General features: G+C 33.8%; 2 protein-coding genes across 3 annotated transcripts in view; both read right to left on the reverse strand.

Moving 5' to 3' along the window:
• Positions 1–22313, reverse strand: part of LOC126884930 (protein twisted gastrulation-like) — a 489408-nt gene that overhangs the window by 232406 nt on the left and 234689 nt on the right. The window lies entirely within an intron of this gene.
• On the reverse strand, positions 169–13149 carry LOC126884881 (uncharacterized). The gene is made up of 2 exons (XM_050651187.1): positions 12426–13149; positions 169–188 (listed from the first exon to the last, which is right to left on the reverse strand). The coding sequence occupies exons 1-2, from the start codon at positions 13147–13149 to the stop codon at positions 169–171; spliced, it is 744 nt and encodes a 247-aa protein (XP_050507144.1).

Consider the following 22313-nt stretch of genomic DNA (forward strand, 5'->3'; position numbering starts at 1 on the left):
TATAACTATTTAATTATTACTAAGTGCTCTCATAACTTTAGTTCTTTTTATAATTCTTATTCTTCTCAACCTTCCAATCAACGATACCCCTCAAAAGTGGCAATAATAAAAATGATTATCCATATACTTTGGGCTGTACTAAAATTACTAAATTATCTATTATTTTAACTATTCTATGGTTTGGGTATCTTAAAAAATCATAATAACTATTTAAAATCATGACAATTGCCCTAAATGAAAAATTGATAATTTTTCTTAAGTAAAATTTAAATTTTTCATTTAAAATTTTAACTATTATATTAATTATATTTATTTTAAAAAATTACTTATCCTATAAACTTTAATCTATCCCTGGTAATATTTATACAAATCATTTATATTAAAAATGCCTCTAAATCCTCCTCCATCAATATACTCCAATTCATAGGAATTCTGTCCGTCATTATTTCGAATCCTATATGAACCTTCAAAAATTGACATAAGCTTCGCACACAAATTTTCCCTAATGTTGGTTACTCTATGTGCCCTTAATAAAACTAAATCTCCCTGCTCAAAATTAACTTTCCTACCCTTCATTTTCTTAGACATTCTATTTAAATATTTTTCCCCACTGCGCTGTATATTTCTATTGGCTTGGTCCATAGCTTGTCTATACGTGACATCATTTTGTATAGTCCATGGTCTATCAGGTTGTTGTCCAGTCATCAGATAATAAGGAGTTTGTTCATTAACTGTATTTGGTAAGAAGTTCATGTTGTTTTCAATAACTGTCAAATGTTGTGACCAATTTATATGTTCTTGTACATAGATTCTTAAAAATTTAATAATTTCTTGTATGTATCTCTCTGATGGATTTGATTGTGGATGTCTAATACTTGTAAATTGAAGTTGGATATTATTCTGTTGGCAAAATTGTTTAAATCTGTGGCTCTGAAAATAAGTTGCATTGTCTGCAATGCATGTTTTGGGTTTACCTACATTGTCAAAATAATTTGAAAATGCTGATTTTATTGACTCCACATTAGTTCTGTTGGTTGGATATAATTTAATAAATTTTGAAAAAATATCTACAATAATAAAAATATGCTTCTCATCTGTTTCTGTTGGTATTAAATCTGTTAAAAAATCTACAGCAACAATTTCCAATGGTTCCCTAGCTAAACTGTTTTTAGGTGTATTAAAGTTCACAATATTTCGATGTTTATTCCTTTGACATATGTCACACAGCTTAGTAATGTTTTTAATTATTGTTTTGTCCTGTTTACTTATATAATTTTCTTTGAACATTAACCAAATTTTCCTACTACCTGCATGCCCATTATTGACATGTAGATTCAACAAAATCTCTTGAGCCAAATCTTGTGAAACAACATAACATTCCTGTTGTTTTATCCTCTTGATATAAAAGTCATTTATTATTATCGTTCGTCGTTTGTCCCTTTCCCTCAAAGTCAGTTGATCCTGTCTAATTGTATCGAGTGAAAACAATCCTTCCATTTCATTCATAATGTTTATTCCAATATATACCTTGTTTTCACTGACATTTCTGATTTCATTGTCTCTTGACAATGCATCGGCTACTATATTAAGTTTACCTGATATATATTTTATTTTGAAATCATATTCTTGGAGTAACAAAGCTCCCCTATGTATGCGATTGTTCAATAAACGATTATTCATAACATCAATTAATGATAAATGATCTGTCTCTATAAAGAATTTACCACCTAATAAATAAAATCTTAACTTATTAACACAAAATACAATACTAGCAAATTCCAATTCCCCAACACTATATCCTTGCTCATATGATCTAGTTAAACGAGATACAAAACTGATAGGTACTTCTATCTCATTCTGACATTGCAATAATACTCCTGACAACTTATGCATAGATGCATCTGTTCGTAAAATAAATGGCAAGCTATAATCAGGATACACCTTCAAATTTTGGCAAAATTGGTTTTTAATATTTTAAACGCTAATTGTTGCTCTTTACCCCAATACCATTTCACTCCCTTCTTGAGTAAATGATTTAAAGGAACTATCTTTTGGCTCAAATCAGGCACAAGCCTTTTTTTAATATTTTTAGGAGTGGGGTATTCCTTTATTCTTTCTACTCTCTCCTCATCCATTGAAACTCCCAAATTATCTATTTTATATCCCAAAAACGTAACACTATCTTGAAAAAATTGGCATTTCTTTATATTTATTTTAAGACCCGCTAAATCTAATTCTCTTAATAATATTTCTATATGTTTTAGGTGTGAAAATTCATCTTTTGAAAGTATAAGGATATCGTCTATATAATGAAGAATAAAATCATCATATTTATCTAAAATATTATGAAGAGCACGAACCAAAGCACTACATGAACATTGCAAACCATAAGGCACAACACAAAATCTGTACAGAACACCATCAATCATGATAGCTGTATAATCTCTGGATTCATGGGCTAAAGGAATTAACCAAAAACTATGTCTCAAATCTACTTTGCTATAATATTTTGCCCCCGTTATTCTCCCGAAAATAGTTTCCGTTGTAGCAGGTGCTTCGTATTGCGGTATGGTGTGATTATTTAAATTTCTTGCATCTAGACAAAGTCTTAATTCTCCACTGCTCTTTTTGACTACAACAATTGGATTTATTATTCTTGAATTACATTTTTCTATTATTCCATTTTCTAACATCTTTTCTACTTCTCTATTTACCTCATTTATGAGTCCTTCATACTTTAATAATATTTTCTTCACTTCTCCTATCCACTCTTTCTTACATATTACTTCCTCCTCCATTATATCCATACTACTTTTACACACATCATCATCAACATCTTCATATAATACATTATTAATATCTATATAATCATTATTTATCAATTCATTGCCCTTTTCTGGACTTAATTCATTAAATATTTCATTATCCTCCATATACATTCTCCTTATATTCATCAATTCCTTGCCCTTTTCTGGACATAATTCTTCCTCAAATTTCACACACTCCTCCTCTACTTGTACCAAACCTTTCTCATAATTGATTACCATACCCATTTTGTCTAACATATCCGATCCAATCACAATATCATATTTCATCTTATCAATGACAATCAGTTGTAGAATATAATCTTTTTTTAATTAATTTAATATGACCAACAATACTTTTATTAACATGTGTAATCGTTTTATTATTTGCACCTACTAAACTTAACTTTGGAATTTTAAAACATGAATCTTCTAAATTCAAATTTTTAATGACATCTTGACTAATTAATGAAATCTCTGACCCTGTATCCAATAAAACTTTAAAATATTTACCACAAAATTGAACTTTAATAAAAATTAATCCCCTGAACTTTTTAGATACAACATTAGCTCCCATGTCCAAAAAAATTCCCTATGATGCTCGTACAGTTTGGTTGCTATATTGCCTAGCAGGTGCGATCTACAAAATTCTGTTCAAATGACTCCATTTGAACACCTGATGACGTTGATGGTTGATCAGAAATTTCACCATCCATCACTACATTATTTACACTAAATTGTGCCCTATTATCACTATTTCTACCATTGTTGTTGGAAGGCTGACTCGAACTCGAATTACCCAAGTCTCGTCTTGGTGATCGTCTGCTATCACCATTATTATCATTATTATTGTAAAAATTATTATTATTATTATAGTCCAGATTTAGCCATACGGCTCACACTCCCTCTAAGGGGAAAATTGACTCATCCCAGATACCTACGGTATCAAAAGGATTGAGCTCTGGTGGGACTCTTTCCGTGTTATCGAGCCCTAGGTGACTTGGTATGCAGGTGTATCTCCCAAAAACTTTCGTACACATCTGGCCGTTGCGAGTAGTACAGCTTTCTGGTCTTGTAAAGATGTTCATTTAGACCCAGCCTTTTTATGCTTTCGAGGAGGTTCTTCGGAATGACTTCAGTAGTAGACATAACAATAGGTATCGTCTGGGTACTTTGCATTCTCCATTGCCTTCGTATTTGAATTTCTAGATCTCTGTACTTGGCGATATTTTCAGTGAATTTACTACGTAGATTATTGTTGTTAGGTATCGCCACATCAATTAGTGTTGTTTGTCTTGTTAATTTATTAACTAGTACGAGATCTGGTGTATTATGCGCCACTGTTTGGTCTGTGAGCACAGTGCGGTCCCAGTATAGCTTGTAGTTGCCATCCTCAAGCATACTCTCAGGGACGTATTGATAATACGGGAGATGGTCCGTTTGGAGAAGTCCCAGCTTGATAGCTATCTCTTGATGAAGGATTTTTCCCACTGCGTCATGCCGTTCCTTGTATTCAGTTGCAGCAAATGCCTGGCAGCCCCCTGTAAGATGTTGGATGGTTTCTTGGGCTTGACATCCATATCGGCATCTGTCGTTTTGAACCTGAGGGTCTTTGATGATATATTTCAGGTAGTTTCTGGTTGGTATAACCTGATCCTGAATGGCCAGTAATGAACCCTCCGTTTCAGGGAACATCTTTCCTGATGTCAACCAGTAGTTCGACGCTATATTGTCGACATAATCTTGGCTGACCTCATTGGGATGTCGCCCGTGCAAAGGTTTACCCATCCAGGCGCGCACTTTTTCGTCCTTAGTAAGGTGGTTTATGCGCAGTTCTGCTTCCCTCAGTTTGATCGGTGTTGTGTCATCTACTGCGCAGATAGCGCGATGTAGAGTAGATGTCTCAGCCTGCATCTGAAAATAAGTTCTTAAATTCGCAATTTGTTTATCTAATAGCTCACCTATATCCATAAGTCCTCTTCCTCCTAAATACCGGGGTAATGTCGTTCGTTCTACTGCACTTTTAGGGTGGTGTTTTTGTGCCTTTGTGAGGTGTGTTCGTACTTTTCGCTGAAGATTTTCTATATCCGTTTTTGTCCACTTAACAATACCAAATGAATAGCTAAGCGCGGAACAAGCGTAGGTGTTTAGTGCCTTAAACAAATTTTTACTGTTAAGCTGTGAACGAAGCAGCTGTTTTACCCTTCTTATAAACTCAGTAGTTATCTCAGTTTTCATTTGCTTATGGTCAATTTTCCGCGCCTGCTTTACTCCAAGATATTTGTACATATCGTTGTCGCCCATGGCCTCGATGTTCTGGCCATTTTGCATATCGAATCCACCGGGCTGTACCTTTCCTCTGACTATATTCAAAACACGGCACTTGTCTAGACCGAACTGCATACTAATATCATTAGAAAATGTGTCTACAGTTTTTAGCATCTCTTCTAGGTGTTCTCGAGTGGAAGCCATTAATTTCAAATCATCCATATACAACAGATGATTGAGCTTCGCTACCACAGTATTATTGCTTTTAATGCTAAAACCTGAGTCAGTGGAGTTTAATAGCTGGGAAAGGCGGTTCAAAGCTAAACAGAACCACAATGGACTCAACGAGTCTCCTTGAAATAATCCCCGGTTGATTGCGATATTTTCGGTTTCGATATTGTTTTCACCAGGTATTTGGAGGTGAATTTTAGTCTTCCAATCTCTCATTATATGCCTTAAAAAGGTCACTATGTTATCATCTACTTTGTATATTTTCAATATATCTATTAGCCATTCATGCGGTACTGAATCAAAGGCCTTTTTATAGTCAATAAAAGCAGTAAAAAGGTTCCTTTCTTTAGTGAGTGCCTGGTTAGAAATGACTGAGTCGATGATAAGCTGTTCTTTGCAACCCATGGAACCCTTAGCGCATCCTTTCTGTTGAGGCTCTATGATATTGTTTAGAGCACAGTGTTGGTAGATACGCCGGGTTACACAGGATGTGACCAATTTATACAAAGTTGGAAGACAAGTAATTGGGCGGTACTTGGATGGATCTTGGGTGTTATTTTGATCCTTGGGTATTAAATAAGTAGTTCCCTGAGTTAGAAATGATGGTAATTCCTGCGGATTAGAAATAACATGATTAATTAATGTTGATAAGCACTCATGAATACTCCAAAACTTTTTAAGCCAGAAGTTCTGAACTCCGTCTGGTCCAGGAGATTTCCAGTGATGAAGCTCTTTGATGACATTTGAGACTTCTTCAGTCGTGAATGGTTCGTAGTTAGCAGTGACGTAGTGGTGACAGTTGTGCGTCGTATCTTCTATCCAGCCAGCATTGTTGTTAAAAGCAGCTGGTGTGGAAAGTTGATTTCCCCAAAACTCATGAATTTCTTCTTGGCTTGGGTAAGACTTGTCGACACTTTCTACGGTGGAATTGAGTTTTCGGTAGAACGCCTTCTCAGAGTTCTCAAAAAGTGCACTGTCACATTTTCGGTTGTTACTAACTTTACACCTTCTTAATCGTCCTGAATAGACGGAGAGTTTTTGTTTTAATGTATCCAGACACTGTTGGGCTGTGTTATTTTCTGGATCGTATCTCGAGTGTCTTGCAGTGTTCCGCATTATTTCTTCAGCTCTTTTAATGACTTTTCTACTTGTTACACCTCTTATATATTCTGTGACTTGACCAATATCCCTACGCAGTAATTCAATTTTTCCGAGAAGTCTTTTTTCCCAGGGTGCAATTCTGTTATCAGTCCTTCCGTTATTAGTACCCCGTCGTTTTCTGATCTTAACGCCCATTACATTGGCAATTGCTGTAGCTGCACAGTAGATTAGCATATGCAGATACTCCAATGTGTGGGCTTCTAGGACATAATTGGGTAGGACTTCAGTATTCACAATTTGTAACAGGGCACCTAGTTTCTTACAAGAGTTTATTCGTGGTAGCGGTGGTCTGTTAAGTGGGTTTGTTCCATTAAACTCTTGTACGGCACGAGCCATTTCGAATCTCAGGAGTCTGCTCATCGAGGCTTTCATTAGGGACTTGATCTAAAACTTGTTCTTGGTTATTAATCTCCCGTTCGCCTTCGCTTTTGATCGAATTGCGTCTAGTCTCTGGGATAAGGTTGTTCCTTATGATTACCCGGTATTGATCTGATACTCTTTGCTCCGATACTTGAATTAATTATTGTTATTATTGTTGTTATTTTTATTATTCCAAGTTTGATTATTGTCCAGATTTTTCAGCGAAAAGTACGAACACATCTCACAAAGGCACAAAAACACCACCCTAAAAGTGCAGTAGAACGAACGACATTACCCCGGTATTTAGGAGGAAGAGGGCTTATGGATATAGGTGAGCAATTAGATAAACAAATTGCTAATTTAAGAACTTATTTTCAGATGCAGGCTGAGACATCTACTCTACACCGCGCCATTTGCGCAGTAGATGACACAACACCGATCAAACTGAGGGAACCAGAAATGCGCTTAAACCACCTTACTAAGGACGAAAAACTGCGCGCCTGGATGGGTAAACCTCTGCACGGGCGACATCCCAATGAGGTCAGCCAAGACTATGTCGACAATACAGCGTCGAACTATTGGTTGACATCAGGAAAGATGTTCCCTGAAACGGAGGGTTCATTACTGGCCATTCAGGATCAGGTTATACCAACCAGAAATTACCTGAAATATATCGTCAAAGACCCTCAGGTTCAAAACGACAGATGCCGATATGGATGTCAAGCCCAAGAAACCATCCAACATATTACAGGGGGCTGCCAAGCATTTGCTGCAACTGAATATAAGGAACGGCATGACGCAGTGGGAAAAATCCTTCATCAAGAGATAGCTAACAAGTTGGGACTTCTCCAAAGGGACCATCTCCCATATTATCAATACGTTCCTGAGAGTATGCTTGAGGATGGCAACTACAAGCTATACTGGGACCGCAGTGTGCTCACAGACCAAACAGTGGCACATAATAGACCAGATCTCGTACTAGTTAATAAATTAACAAGACAAACAACACTAATTGATGTGGCGATACCTAACAACAATAATCTACGTAGTAAATTTACTGAAAAGATCGCCAAGTATAGAGATCTGGAAATTCAAATACGGAGACAATGGAGAATACAAAGTACCCAGACGATACCTATTGTTATATCTACTACTGGAGTTATTCCGAAGACCCTCCTCGAAAGCATAAAAAAGCTGGGTCACAATGAACATCTTTATAAGACCATGCAGAAAGCTGTACTACTTGCGACGGCCAGAAGTGTACGAAAATTTTTGGGAGATACACCTGCATTCCAAGTCACCTAGGGCTCGATAATACGGAAAGAGTCCCAAATTATGATTATTGTTATTATTATGATTATTGTTAATGATTATTGTTATCCAGATTTAGCCATACGGCTCACACTCCCTCTAAGGGGAAAACTGACTCATCCCAGATACCTACGGTATCAAAAGGATTGAGCTCTGGTGGGACTCTTTCCGTGTTTTCGAGCCCTAGGTGACTTGTATGCTGGAGTTTCTCCCAGAAATTTTCGTACGCATCTGGCCGTCGCAAGTAGTACAGCTTTCTGCATGGTCTTATAAAGGTGTTCATTTAGACCCAGCTTTTTTATGCTTTCGAGGAGGGTCTTCGGAATGACTCCAGTAGTAGAGATAATAATTGGTATCGTCTGGGTACTTTGCATTCTCCATTGCCTTCGTATTTGAATTTCCAGATCTCTGTACTTGGCGATCTTTTGAGTAAATTTACTACGTAGATTATTGTTGTTAGGTATCGCCACATCAATTAATGTTGTCTGTCTTGTTAATTTATTAACTAGTACGAGATCTGGTCTATTATGTGCCACTGTTTGGTCTGTGAGCACAGTGCGGTCCCAGTATAGCTTGTAGTTGCCATCCTCAAGCATACTTTCAGGGACGTATTGATAATACGGGAGATGATCCGTTTGGAGAAGTCCCAGCTTGATAGCTATCTCTTGATGAAGGATTTTTCCCACTGCGTCATGCCGTTCCTTGTATTCAGTTGCAGCAAATGCCTGGCAGCCCCCTGTAAGATGTTGGATGGTTTCTTGGGCTTGACATCCATATCGGCATCTGTCGTTTTGAACCTGAGGGTCTTTGATGATATATTTCAGGTAATTTCTGGTTGGTATAACCTGATCCTGAATGGCCAGTAATGAACCCTCCGTTTCAGGGAACATCTTTCCTGATGTCAACCAATAGTTCGACGCTGTATTGTCGACATAGTCTTGGCTGACCTCATTGGGATGTCGCCCGTGCAGAGGTTTACCCATCCAGGTGCGCAGTTTTTCGTCTTTAGTGAGGTGGTTTATGCGCATTTCTGGTTCCCTCAGTTTGATCGGTGTTGTGTCATCTACTGCGCAAATAGCTTGATGTAGAGTAGATGTCTCAGCTTGCATCTGAAAATAAGTTCTTAAATTAGCAATTTGTTTATCTAATTGCTCACCTATATCCATAAGTCCTCTTCCTCCCAGATTCCGTGGTAATGTCGTTCTTTCTACTGCACTTTTAGGATGGTGCTTTTGTGCCTTTGTGAGGTGTGTTCGTACTTTTCGCTGAAGATTTTCTATATCTGTTTTTGTCCACTTAACAATACCAAATGAATAGCTAAGTGCGGAACAAGCGTAGGTGTTTAGTGCCTTAAACAAATTTTTACTGTTAAGCTGTGAACGAAGCAGCTGTTTTATCCTTCGTATAAACTCAGTAGTTATTTCAGTTTTCATTTGCTTATGGTCAATTTTCCGCGCCTGCTTTATTCCAAGATATTTGTATATATCGTTTTCACCCATAGCCTCGATGTTCTGGCCATTTTGCATATCGAATCCACCGGGCTGTACCTTCCCTCTGACTATATTCAAAACACGGCACTTGTCTAGGCCGAACTGCATATTAATATCATTAGAGAATGTTTCTACTGTTTTTAGCATCTGCTCTAGATTGTCTCGAGTAGAAGCCATTAATTTCAAATCATCCATATACAACAGATGATTAAGCTTCGCTACTACAGTATTGTTGTTTTTAATGCTAAAACCTGAGTCAGTGGAGTTTAATAGCTGTGATAGAGGGTTCATAGCCAAACAGAACCACAATGGGCTCAGCGAGTCTCCTTGAAACAGGCCCCGGTTGATTGCGATATTTTCCGTTTCGATATTGTTTTCACCAGGTATTTGGAGGTGAATTTTAGTCTTCCAACTTGTCATTATATCCTTAAAAAAGTCACTATGTTATCATCGACTTTGTATATTCTTAATATATCTATGAGCCATTCATGCGGCACTGAATCAAAGGCCTTTTTGTAGTCAATAAAGGCAGTAAAGAGGTTCCTTTTTTTGGTGAATGCCTGGTTAGAAATGACTGAGTCGATGATAAGTTGTTCTTTACAACCCATAGAACCCTTAGCGCATCCTTTCTGTTGAGGCTCTATGATATTGTTTAGAGCACAGTGTTGGTAGATACGCCGGGTTATACAGGATGTGACCAATTTATACAAAGTTGGAAGACAAGTAATTGGGCGGTACTTGGCTGGATCTTGGGTGTTATTTTGATCCTTCGGTATTAAATAAGTGGTTCCCTGAGTTAGAAATGACGGTATTTCCTGCGGGTTAGAAATAACATGATTAATTAATGTTGATAAGCACTCATGGATGCTCCAAAACTTCTTAAGCCAGAAGTTCTGGACTCCGTCTGGTCCAGGAGATTTCCAGTTATGAAGCTCTTTGATGATATTTGAGACCTCTTCAGTAGTGAATGGTTCGTAGTTAGCTGTGACGTAGTGGTGACAGTTGTGCGTCGTATCTTCTATCCAGCCAGCATTGTTGTTAAGAGCAGCTGGTGTGGAAAGTTGATTTCCCCAAAACTCATGAATCTCTTCCTGGCTTGGGTAAGACTTGTCTACAGTTTCTACGGTGGAGTTCAGTTTTCGGTAGAACGCCTTCTCAGAGTTCTCAAAAAGTGCATTGTCACATTTTCGGTTGTTACTAACTTTATACCTTCTTAATCGTCCTGAATAGACGGATAGTTTTTGTTTTAATGTATCCAGACACTGTTGGGCTGTGTTATTTTCTGGATCGTATCTCGAGTGTCTTGCAGTGCTCCGCATTATTTCTTCAGCTCTCTTAATGACTTTTCTACTTGTTACACCTCTTATATATTCTGTGACTTGACCAATATCCCTACGCAGTAATTCAATTTTTCCGAGAAGTCTTTTTTCCCAGGGTGCAATTCTGTTACCAGTCCTTCCGTTATTAGTACTCCGTCGTGTTCTGATCTTAACGCCCATTACATTAGCAATTGCTGTTGCTGCACAGTAGATTAGCATATGCAGATATTCCAATGTGTGGGCTTCTACGACATAATTGGGTAGGACTTCAGTGTTCACAATTTGTAACAGCGCACCTAGTTTCTTACAAGAGTTTATTCGTGGTAGCGGTGGTCTGCTAAGTGGATTTGTTTCATTAAACTCTTGTACGGCACGAGCCATTTCGTTTGCTAGACTATCGCGCAACTCGTTGTTTTCCTGCTGTGTATTGTCAGGTTGAGTTTCTGGTATGGGAATCTCAGGAATCTGCTCATCAAGGATTTCATTTAGGACTTGATCTAAAACTAGCCCTTGGTTGTTGATCTCCCGTTCGACTTCGCTTTTGATCGTATTGCGTCTAGCCTCTGGGATAAGGTTGTTTCTTATGATTACCCGGTATTGATCTGATACTCTTTGCTCCGATACTTGAATATCTGGGTACTCCCTGCAAAATTCGGCATACAGCTGTTGTCTGTAGCCGATCGTTTCTTGACCGAGGTTTGTAACCTTATAATAGAAGCGCAAAATGCTTTCGTTAATGGACACAGTCCATTTCATGCGCTGCCTCGGTCGTCCCGCTTGAGTGAGCGCCGGCTGATGTTCCAGCGCAGCACCTTCAGCGGGTGGAGCTCCTGCTGTTGTTTGGCTCGCTTGTGGTTGTTGTTGTTGTTGGGCTGTAGCTGATTGTATGACAGGGGCCCGCCTCCTCAACACCCTGCCACCGACGTCCCGCATGCTGTCACGTCCAGCGCCGGCTCCAGACGTTATTGTTATTATTATTATCATTTCTGTTGTCATTATAATTATTATTATCAATAAAATTTTGAAAATTGCCATTATTATTATTTCTAGCTCTATAACTTTGAAAGCTTTTTCCTTTTCAATAAGAAAATTGCAGAGCATGTTGAAGTCGGTAAAATGGAAATTTAGTCGGATATTCTCTATCTGACTTTCAAAATGAACTACTATGTGGTTCACCAGTTCCTTCTCTGTTAGTTTTCCATCCAGATACTGGGCAGCACTATATAACCTCATAGCATATAGATGCATGCTTGTTCTAGAGTTTGAGTTATATCTTCCTCCAAACAATTCTGCTCTCACAACTTGTTGTCTGGACTGTCCCCAGAAAAATTCCAAAAACTTCTTTTTAAAATTATCAAAATCTTGGATTTCATTCTCCACATTCGTGTACCAAATCAACGCTTCACCCTTCAGCTGATTTCTAATGACTTCACGAAATTCGTCGAAGTCATTGTATTGTAAATATTTGGTCATGAGTATACGAATAAATGGTACAGGATGTTGAGATTTATAATCTCCATTAAAATAGATTCTGTTCTTTGATGTTTCTATTGTATGGACTATTGTTCCTTTTGTTGTATTCCTAATCTTCTTCTCCATCTTTTCTATCTCTTGCTTTAATTCTTTTACTTCAAACTTTAATTTATTCTCCAATTGATCTTCTTTCTCCTTGGATGTTTTCTGTTCTTTCTTGATTTGATTTATATTTTCATCTACCATGATAAATCTTCTGTTCGTCCACTCTGCTTCCTTTTCTATATCTTCTTCTACTATATTTATTCTTTCTTTATGCTGTTGAATTTGTGTTTTTAAATCCTGATTTTCAACAGTTAATTTAGTTTCTAACGTTTCATGTTTATTCATGATCTCTCCGTACAACATTTTCACTTCTCCAATACTCTTATTTACTCTCTGTTCCATTTGTTCTTCTATTCTTTTAATGTTCTCTTCTAATTTCTTTTCCAACCTCTGACTATTTTCTTCTGCTTTTCTGTTATTTTCTTCCAACTTGTCTTTCATCTTCATTAATGTTGTTTCTAATTTTTCCCCCAGTCTTTGTTCTAATGATTGATTATTTTCTGCTGTTTTTTGACTATTTTCTTCTAATTTTTCTTCTACCCTTTGACTATTTTCTTCTAATTTCTGCTCTAATGATTTATTATGTTCTTCTGTTTTTTGACTAGTCTCATCTAATTTTATTCTCATTTTCTTGTTTTCTTGTTTTCATCTAAGTGAATTAATTTTCTTTCTATTTTATTATTATTTTCTTCCATCTTTGTTAATATTAATTCCATGAATTTTTCAAGGTCAGACTTTTCTTCTTTCTGTTCTTCTCCTTCCTGTGTCGTCTTCGAAACAGATCTACGTCCATCTGCCATTTTGTATTATATATCAGACTCAAAATTTTAATATTGATTATTTAATATGTGACAATTTTGCCCTATATTTATCTTATCGTCCCACGTTGGTTGTGCCAATTAACATTTATTTTATGTTAATTAAATTATATTTTAGAGATAATTAATTTATCTATTTTAAATTAAATTTTAGCTCCCTCGTTGGGCACCAATTAACATAGATTTTTATGTTATTAATTAATTTATTTTAAATTTATTATTTATTTAGCTTCCACGTTGGGTAAGCTAATTAACATGAATTTTAATATATTTATAATTTTATTAATTTAATTATTATTTATTTTATTATTGAATTATATTTATTTATTACATTTTTAAAATATTGATTATTTAATTTTAATATCGATTTTGCCCGGCGCCATCTATTAATCAACTTACCTAGCTAGCTCATCTACAATGTAAAAACCTGCATGAAAATCTCCTAATCTTTGGAGGTGTGAGAAAAAGATTTCTGAAATATTAATTGAACAAAACGACACAAAAAAAATTTAAAGTCATCATCTGAGATATGTTTCAATCTCTACTGCAAAATGGTGGATAGAACAAAACACTGTCAAATGTGTACGCAAAATCTTGAAAATATATTGAAAAATGAAAAGGCTTTGTTATGCAACATCAAAAATACAAGGTAATTATACAATAATAAAGATCAGATCAATATAATATCAATTTGAAACATCTATTGATCTATCTAACGCTAAATTATTTATTTTAGGTTATCTCGTCGAAAATTCAATAAAAAAAATACGATAATATGATGCAATGAATTTGACTATGAAATAAACTATACTGTTTGACAAAAAAAACTAAGTCTAAGATAACCCAAAAATTATCTTGAATATTCAAAATCTGTTATACTAAAGCTAGAAAATGAAAAACATTGATTTTGATCATGATCGATTAAAAATTTTGTTCAGTACAACCTTTCATGACGAAACCAACAAATACTGTTATGAAATCTCTTCGGATCCAAGAAGAAACCAATCCATTCTCCTTCACAGGAACAATGTTCTAAATTCTATGGTAGATACCGGCATATGCAGAATACTATTTCACTTTTCTTATTAAATTGAGTGTCATTTTTGAAAAAATTAGTTTCACTATGAAGATTACTTATACAGGTTAGTAGAATGAAAATTTTTAACCTTAATTTTTATAATTTACCGCATTTTTCTCCAAAATTTTGAGGAGCAATTGCACAAGCTGTTGCCTGTTCAAAGGTCTGCAACCCTCTCCCTAAAATGGATTCTTTTTGGCTTGGCGTCCCTTCACAACCAATGGAAATTAATTATTAATAACAATCCTTGCTATGAAAATTTGAATCCACCAATAAAATAATTCCAATAAATTTGACATTTCATCATACAATTATCATTTTGATGAAAATTTTGGAAATATGAACCCAAATTGTGATTCTATTCTAATATTTGGGTATAATCTAATCTGGGATTTGAATAGATTAAACTTTCTAGTTTATTTTGATATAATGTCCTTCTTCCTAGGTGCCCTTATTAAAGTTCTATTTGGGTTCACTTCAACGTTCGACACTTCATTTTTAGTTTCTTTAACACTTACACTTTCACATTAAAATTTAAATATTTAAACAATTACTACACACAAAGGATTGAAATAACTTTCAATTTACACAAAATAAATCAGCAATTGAATATGCATAAGCCATTTGCTCAAAATATCATTCTTATACGTTAAATTTTACCTAGAGTTTCGACCTTTGTCAAAGCTATGATTCTATTGAACTATTTTCCACATTTTTGGTAAAATTTATACTAATAATATTAATATTGAACTAACTATTGTTCTCAAATTTTAGATTGATGTCTATTTCAACATAATTTCATAAATTCACACATGCAGCTAAGTGATGCAAGACGTGTCACCTTAACGAAGTTCCTTTCGAAGTGACTTTTGGAAAAATGGAACCTTTTGATGATTCTTACGAATAAATAAGGCTATTGTGGTATACAACTATAAGCAATTCTCTGGTAAAACTCAACTTTCAAATTATTATAGGTTCTAGTAACAAATTTCTAATTTATATGCCATTCAAATATCATCTTTGATATAGGATTACCTATTTTGATTTCTTATGTAATTCTACCTTTATAATCTTAAATAAAATCATCTTATAACTATTTAATTATTACTAAGTGCTCTCATAACTTTAGTTCTTTTTATAATTCTTATTCTTCTCAACCTTCCAATCAACGATACCCCTCAAAAGTGGCAATAATAAAAATGATTATCCATATACTTTGGGCTGTACTAAAATTACTAAATTATCTATTATTTTAACTATTCTATGGTTTGGGTATCTTAAAAAATCATAATAACTATTTAAAATCATGACATCATATATATATATATATATATATATATATATATATATATATATATATATATATATATATATATAAGAAGCCATCAAAAAAATGTGCGAAATATTGAGTTTTTAGAAAAAATAAAGATTTTTTGGTCTATAATAAAAAATCTTTATTTTTTCTAAAAACTCAATATTTCGCACATTTTTTTGATGGCTTCTTCAGGAGTATACTGTAACAACAATTTTAACAACTTACAAAGACGTACAAACTAGATTTTAAAATACTTACAGAAAGTTAAAAGATTTCACAAATAAATAACATTGACATTAAAATAAAAATTGTTACTGTCATATATTAAAATGCATCTTAAAATTAATATAAGGAAAGGTCTGAAGCACGTTCGATACAGTAATAAGACAAAATACATAAAATGACTCAAACGCAAAAAATAACAACAAAAGAATAATTAGAGGAATACTATTACTTTAAGTATTAAGGTTAGTTGTTTATTAAGGCGAGTGTTAACTTAATGATTATTGTAAATTTTATTCAATATATTACAATATATGTTACTTAACTGTCCAGTGTCTGTTTTGTAATTTAAAGTTTTTTTATTTTTGTTAATGTGATACATCTCCAGAAATAATCTACTTTTATAGTTATCAGACTGTGCCAAAATACGAGTATTATTATAGTCTAGCATATGACCGGTGTTTTCATAATGCTCAACTACTGCACACGTATTTTTTCTTAAGCGGCAATCACTTTTATGTTGTGTGATTCTTTGCTTTAACCATTGTGATGTTTGGCCAATGTAACTATTCTGACATCCTAGACATGGTATTTCATAAACAACATTACTTCTATACAAGGTTGGTACTGGGTCTTTAATTTTTGAGAATAATTGTTTGTTGTTCATAGTATTGTATTTGGCTATATTAATATTGGGAACATCTTTAAATATGGATATGACTGAATGTGTTAGACCATTAATAAAGGGGAGTTTTTTATATATAATTGACTTATTGTTGGAATCATGGACGGGACCATCATAGAAATTACTGCTGTAAATAAGTTTTTTTAAAATATGTTTAGGATATCCATTGTTGCGAAAGATTTTGTATAATATGTCTAGATTTTTTTGTAAAAAAGTGTCATCAACAATGGACATTATTCTGTTTTTCATGCCTAATACGGTATTGTATTTTGGCGAGTGGTATGATTTGAAAAATAATTAATATTGTTACGCGATTGACTCTACTATTTTAGGAAATATTACGCGAATTGACTTTTAATTATTATTAAATAAATAAAAGACTTACTTGAAATTGTTTATTTATAACACTTACAATTAACACTTATTTAACAACAATATCTAATTTATTTTACACTTTCTAACATTTAATTTATTTACAAATACGACTTATCTACTTTAAAAATACATACATTTCAGCAACCCGATCAAACAATAAAACAATATATCGCGTCGAATATATTAACTGACTCCTAATTCTAAAAATGTCTGTTTATATAGTTACATACAATTTCTACTGATTTCCAGAAACATCAAAAAAAGGTAAACGTTATTTGGAAAGCAATTGTTATGTTGAAATAGAATATACCAGAAAAAGATGGAACATCATAAATCAAATTAGGTAGACACGCTTCTCTCACCCGCAGACAGTTCGTCGCGACAGCTTCTGTTGTGGACAGAGCCGGCCTGGGACCGTGACAATATACCTGCCTGATGCTGTCGGCTTTTGGTACCAATCCAATATTAAAATATTATTCTCAGTTCTTATTACCCTTGTATCTAAAAATGGTACACCAAGATCTGTCTCAGTTTCTATTGTAAACTGAAGATGTTTATTAAATAAATTAAAAATATTTAATGTAGTGTTGTAAATATTTTTAATTTATTTAATAAACATCTTCAGTTTACAATAGAAACTGAGACAGATCTTGGTGTACCATTTTTAGATACAAGGGTAATAAGAACTGAGAATAATATTTTAATATTGGATTGGTACCAAAAGCCGACAGCATCAGGCAGGTATATTAATTATTTTTCAAATCATACCACTCGCCAAAAATACAATACCGTATTAGGCATGAAAAACAGAATAATGTCCATTGTTGATGACACTTTTTTACAAAAAAATCTAGACATATTATACAAAATCTTTCGCAACAATGGATATCCTAAACATATTTTAAAAAAACTTATTTACAGCAGTAATTTCTATGATGGTCCCGTCCATGATTCCAACAATAAGTCAATTATATATAAAAAAACTCCCCTTTATTAATAGTCTAACACATTCAGTCATATCCATATTTAAAGATGTTCCCAATATTAATATAGCCAAATACAATACTATGAATAGCAAACAATTATTCTCAAAAATTAAAGACCTAGTACCAACCTTGTATAGAAGTAATGTTGTTTATGAAATACCATGTCTAGGATGTCAGAATAGTTACATTGGCCAAACATCACAATGGTTAAAGCAAAGAATCACACAACATAAAAGTGATTGCCGCTTAAGAAAAAATACGTGTGCAGTAGTTGAGCATTATGAAAACACCGGTCATATGCTAGACTATAATAATACTCGTATTTTGGCACAGTCTGATAACTATAAAAGTAGATTATTTCTGGAGATGTATCACATTAACAAAAATAAAAAAAACTTTAAATTACAAAACAGACACTGGACAGTTAAGTAACATATATTGTAATATATTGAATAAAATTTACAATAATCATTAAGTTAACACTCGCCTTAATAAACAACTAACCTTAATACTTAAAGTAATAGTATTCCTCTAATTATTCTTTTGTTGTTATTTTTTGCGTTTGAGTCATTTTATGTATTTTGTCTTATTACTGTAACGAACGTGCTTCAGACCTTTCCTTATATTAATTTTAAGATGCATTTTAATATATGACAGTAACAATTTTTATTTTAATGTCAATGTTATTTATTTGTGAAATCTTTTAACTTTCTGTAAGTATTTTAAAATCTAGTTTGTACGTCTTTGTAAGTTGTTAAAATTGTTGTTACAGTATACTCCTGAAGAAGCCATCAAAAAAAAGTGCGAAATATTGAGTTTTTAGAAAAAATAAAGATTTTTTATTATAGACCACATACCTGATATTTCCTACAGATTTATTTATTGTTTTTGGTCGAAATAATCACTTTGAATATATATATATATATATATATATATATATATATATATATATATATATATATATATAAATAAATAAATAATATTATATATAATATATATATATATATATATATATATATATATATATATATATATATATATTGTTAAGATATGTAAAATTTGAATTAATATGGTTTCGATCTTAATATTTTAGAAAAGTTAAAACATATAATAAAAATATACCAAAATTCATTTCGAAGAAATGAAAGTCAATTATCTTTGGATGGCCGTAGGTAAACAAAATTTAAATAGGGATTAAGTATTTTCTTTGTACAGTTAGTATGATAAGAAAGTGGTTATGTGTTTGGACAATGAGACCGGGTTTCCCAAATGGACTTTTGCGGCGAGGGAATAATTGTATTTAGAAATTTAAATGAATGTAATCTTTGTTTAGATATTAAGAAAGGAAAAAAAAAACCGATTGGCATGTAATTAGTTTTAGGAAATTTCTAATGGTAGGGAAAATTGGTGTTTGTTATCTGAAAGGTAGATGGGGATAAAATTGAGGAACTCGGATTGGTGAAGAAGGAAAAAGGAGGGGCTAGGTATGAAGAATGGGAGTTTAGCGAAATGTTAGAGGGTGGAAGAAGAGTCAGTTGTTAAATGATCGTTAAGTCGACTAGTGGTGATCTCTAAGAGTCTCCTGAAGTAGTAAGGCAGATAAGTGAATAGTTGTGAGTTTGTTGAAATAAGTGTCCTGACGGAAGCTCATCACGTAAAGCATTGTAAGTTATATTGTTCTACTTATATTCCAAGAGTCACCGTTGCATGCCGGAACGAGAAATAGATTCAGTTTATCGAGAGGAGAAAAGGCTAGCATTGTTTTTTGAAAGATACGTGCATCTGTAGGGGGTCATTAATGACAATAGGCTTGCAATAATTTGTTGCGAGATTGCTGACTACATAGGGGGCTGCTAAGAGTAAATTGTAGGCGACCAGAGACAAGAATTTGGACAACTCATCATCCGAGAGACAGTTTTATTTTTTTTGTAGAATTATTCATAACGCAAATTTCAATAAGTACTTTAGATAGTGGTAGGGTTATTTCAATAATCAGAATAGGAGATATTATTTTTAGAGGATATTTTGAGGGTGAATTTATTTCAATAGATGCTTTTGTACCATATATGTGTTTTATTCCGTTAATCTTTGACCTTATTTATCATATGTAAAGCAAAGGAGATATTGAAGCACGAGAATATAAAACCCTGAGATTAGAGCATTAAATAGTGTGATTAAATCATAAGTGCATCATTAAAATTAAATTTAATTAATTAGTTAATTATCTAATCAAGTGCTTTGAGCACACCGATCTTTGAATATCACATTAACTGGAGCCCAGAACGTGGTGGCTTAAAAATATCGCAGCTTTGCATTTGATGGTAGGGAAAGAGATAAGGAATAACTACAGGTGATCCAGAGATAATTTGACAATTTTTCCAGGTGTAAAAATAATTTTGATTTATGGATTGATCGTAGGTATTGGATATTTACTGCTATTGAATTATTTGATTTTTTTTTACCAATCGTACATTTGATATTTATTTTGAAATTTACTGATTGCATATTTGATATTTGTGGCGAAAATTTATTAAATTTGGGGAGAAATATTTGTCGTGTTCTGCAACTTATAGAGTGTTGTAAAATTTCACATTTGGCGGGGACAAAGAAAACAGTAACGAAAAGAAACAACATGTCGACCACAAGGAGGCAAAGCAAAATGCAAGAAAACAGAGAAGAGGAAAAAATTGTTGAAGAAGGATTGGATAATGAAGGAGATACAACGATTATGGAGAGAAAAGAACAGGAATTAACAGGAATAGAGAAACTATTGCAACTGATGCAACTCCAGTCACAACAAATGGATAGAAATCAACAGGAAACAAAAAGGACAATGCAAGAAAATCAACAGGAATCAAAACGAGCCATGGAAGAAACACAAAGAGAAATATCACAGAGAATAGAACAGAAATTGGAAGAGAATGATGGCAAATTGAAAAAGCGTTTGGAAAAATATGAAAATGAAATGAAAGCCTGTTTAGAAAAAGTTAGAGAAGAAACAGAAAGGAAACTGGAGATGCAACGAGAAGAAATAGAAACTAAAATGAAGGATATTAAGAATGTGCAGAAGATGGAATTAGAACAGTTAGAAAGCAAATTTGAAAATGCAATACAAGAAGACAGGCGAGAAATAGAAGAAAAATTTAAGCAAAACGAAAAACAAATTGCGGAACTCAAGAATCAACAGAATTGTGGAGAAAGAAGGGAAATGATTATCCATGGTACAAGCGACGCGAAAATACAATTTGGCGGGGATATTAGAAAAACACACCCAGTACCATTTGTTAAAAATTTGAGAACCAAATTGCAACATATTAGATATTTTGACGACTGCAAAGAAACAATTAGAAACCATCTGAAAGAAGGAGCAGCGTTATGGTAGGAAAGTAAAGAAGATGAGTTTGAAAATTGGACAGATTTCGAAAATAAATTTCTCAACTATTTCTGGGGGAAAGTTAAACAGAGGGAAATCAACCAAGAGCTACAGAATGGAAGATATCACGAGAAAATGGGAATATCGGAGGAAAGATATGCTTTGCAGATATATAACAATTCCAAATATCTAGACTACAAATACTCTACCGAACAACTGGTAGAAATGATAAGCAGACATTTCGAAGAAACGCTGGAGGACCACGTGATTTTGAGAAACTATCAAGATATTGATAGTTTGTGCCAATTCCTTCAAGTAAGGGAAGCAAAACGAAGAGAAATGCGAAACAGAAGACAACATGAACAATATAATGGACCGGCAAGAAGGTATCAATCAAATTATGACCAGAGAAACCGACATGCCCAATCAACAAACGAAGATAGGCCGAGAGAATACCAAAATTACAATAGACAACAAAATTATGATAACAGGAATCACGCAAAAAATAGAACATATGAAAATCACAACAGAAACAGAGATGCACAAAATCCTCCGACTAGGAATACGAACGAACAAAGGGACGGTAGAAACAATCAGAATTTCCAACGACAAAATAGAAGGGAGATGAATCATGTAACAATAGAAAACGAGGAAGAAGATATATGCAATGAATCCAGACAGGATTTTCAATAAAGCATCCACTGAACAAACATAAACAACTCTCCGGTATATTTTGTCATCCGAGAGAGTTTATACAGTTGGCGGGAAATGAAAGACAAAGTTCTAATTCCAATTTAATATTCTTAGATGCATTTATAAAACATAAAGCGATTAAAATGTTGATTGATTCTGGATCGGAGATATCGTTAATCAATAAGAAACTAGTAAAAGAATTAAATTTGGACAGATTTGTGTACAAAATTCCTAGGGTTGTTTTAG

Source organism: Diabrotica virgifera, chromosome 5, assembly GCF_917563875.1.
Source record: "Diabrotica virgifera virgifera chromosome 5, PGI_DIABVI_V3a".
Classification (NCBI taxonomy): Eukaryota; Metazoa; Arthropoda; class Insecta; order Coleoptera; family Chrysomelidae; genus Diabrotica; species Diabrotica virgifera.

Bases quoted from the DNA above. Each gene is read 5' to 3' on its own strand.
- LOC126884881 (XM_050651187.1), bottom strand. From the start codon at position 13,149: ATGAGAATAAAATTAGATGAGACTAGTCAAAAAACAGAAGAACATAAT. The intron at 189-12,425 runs GTATACTCATGA...TGATTTTTTAAG, and splicing joins ACATCCTGTACCATTTATTC to ATACCCAAACCATAGAATAG.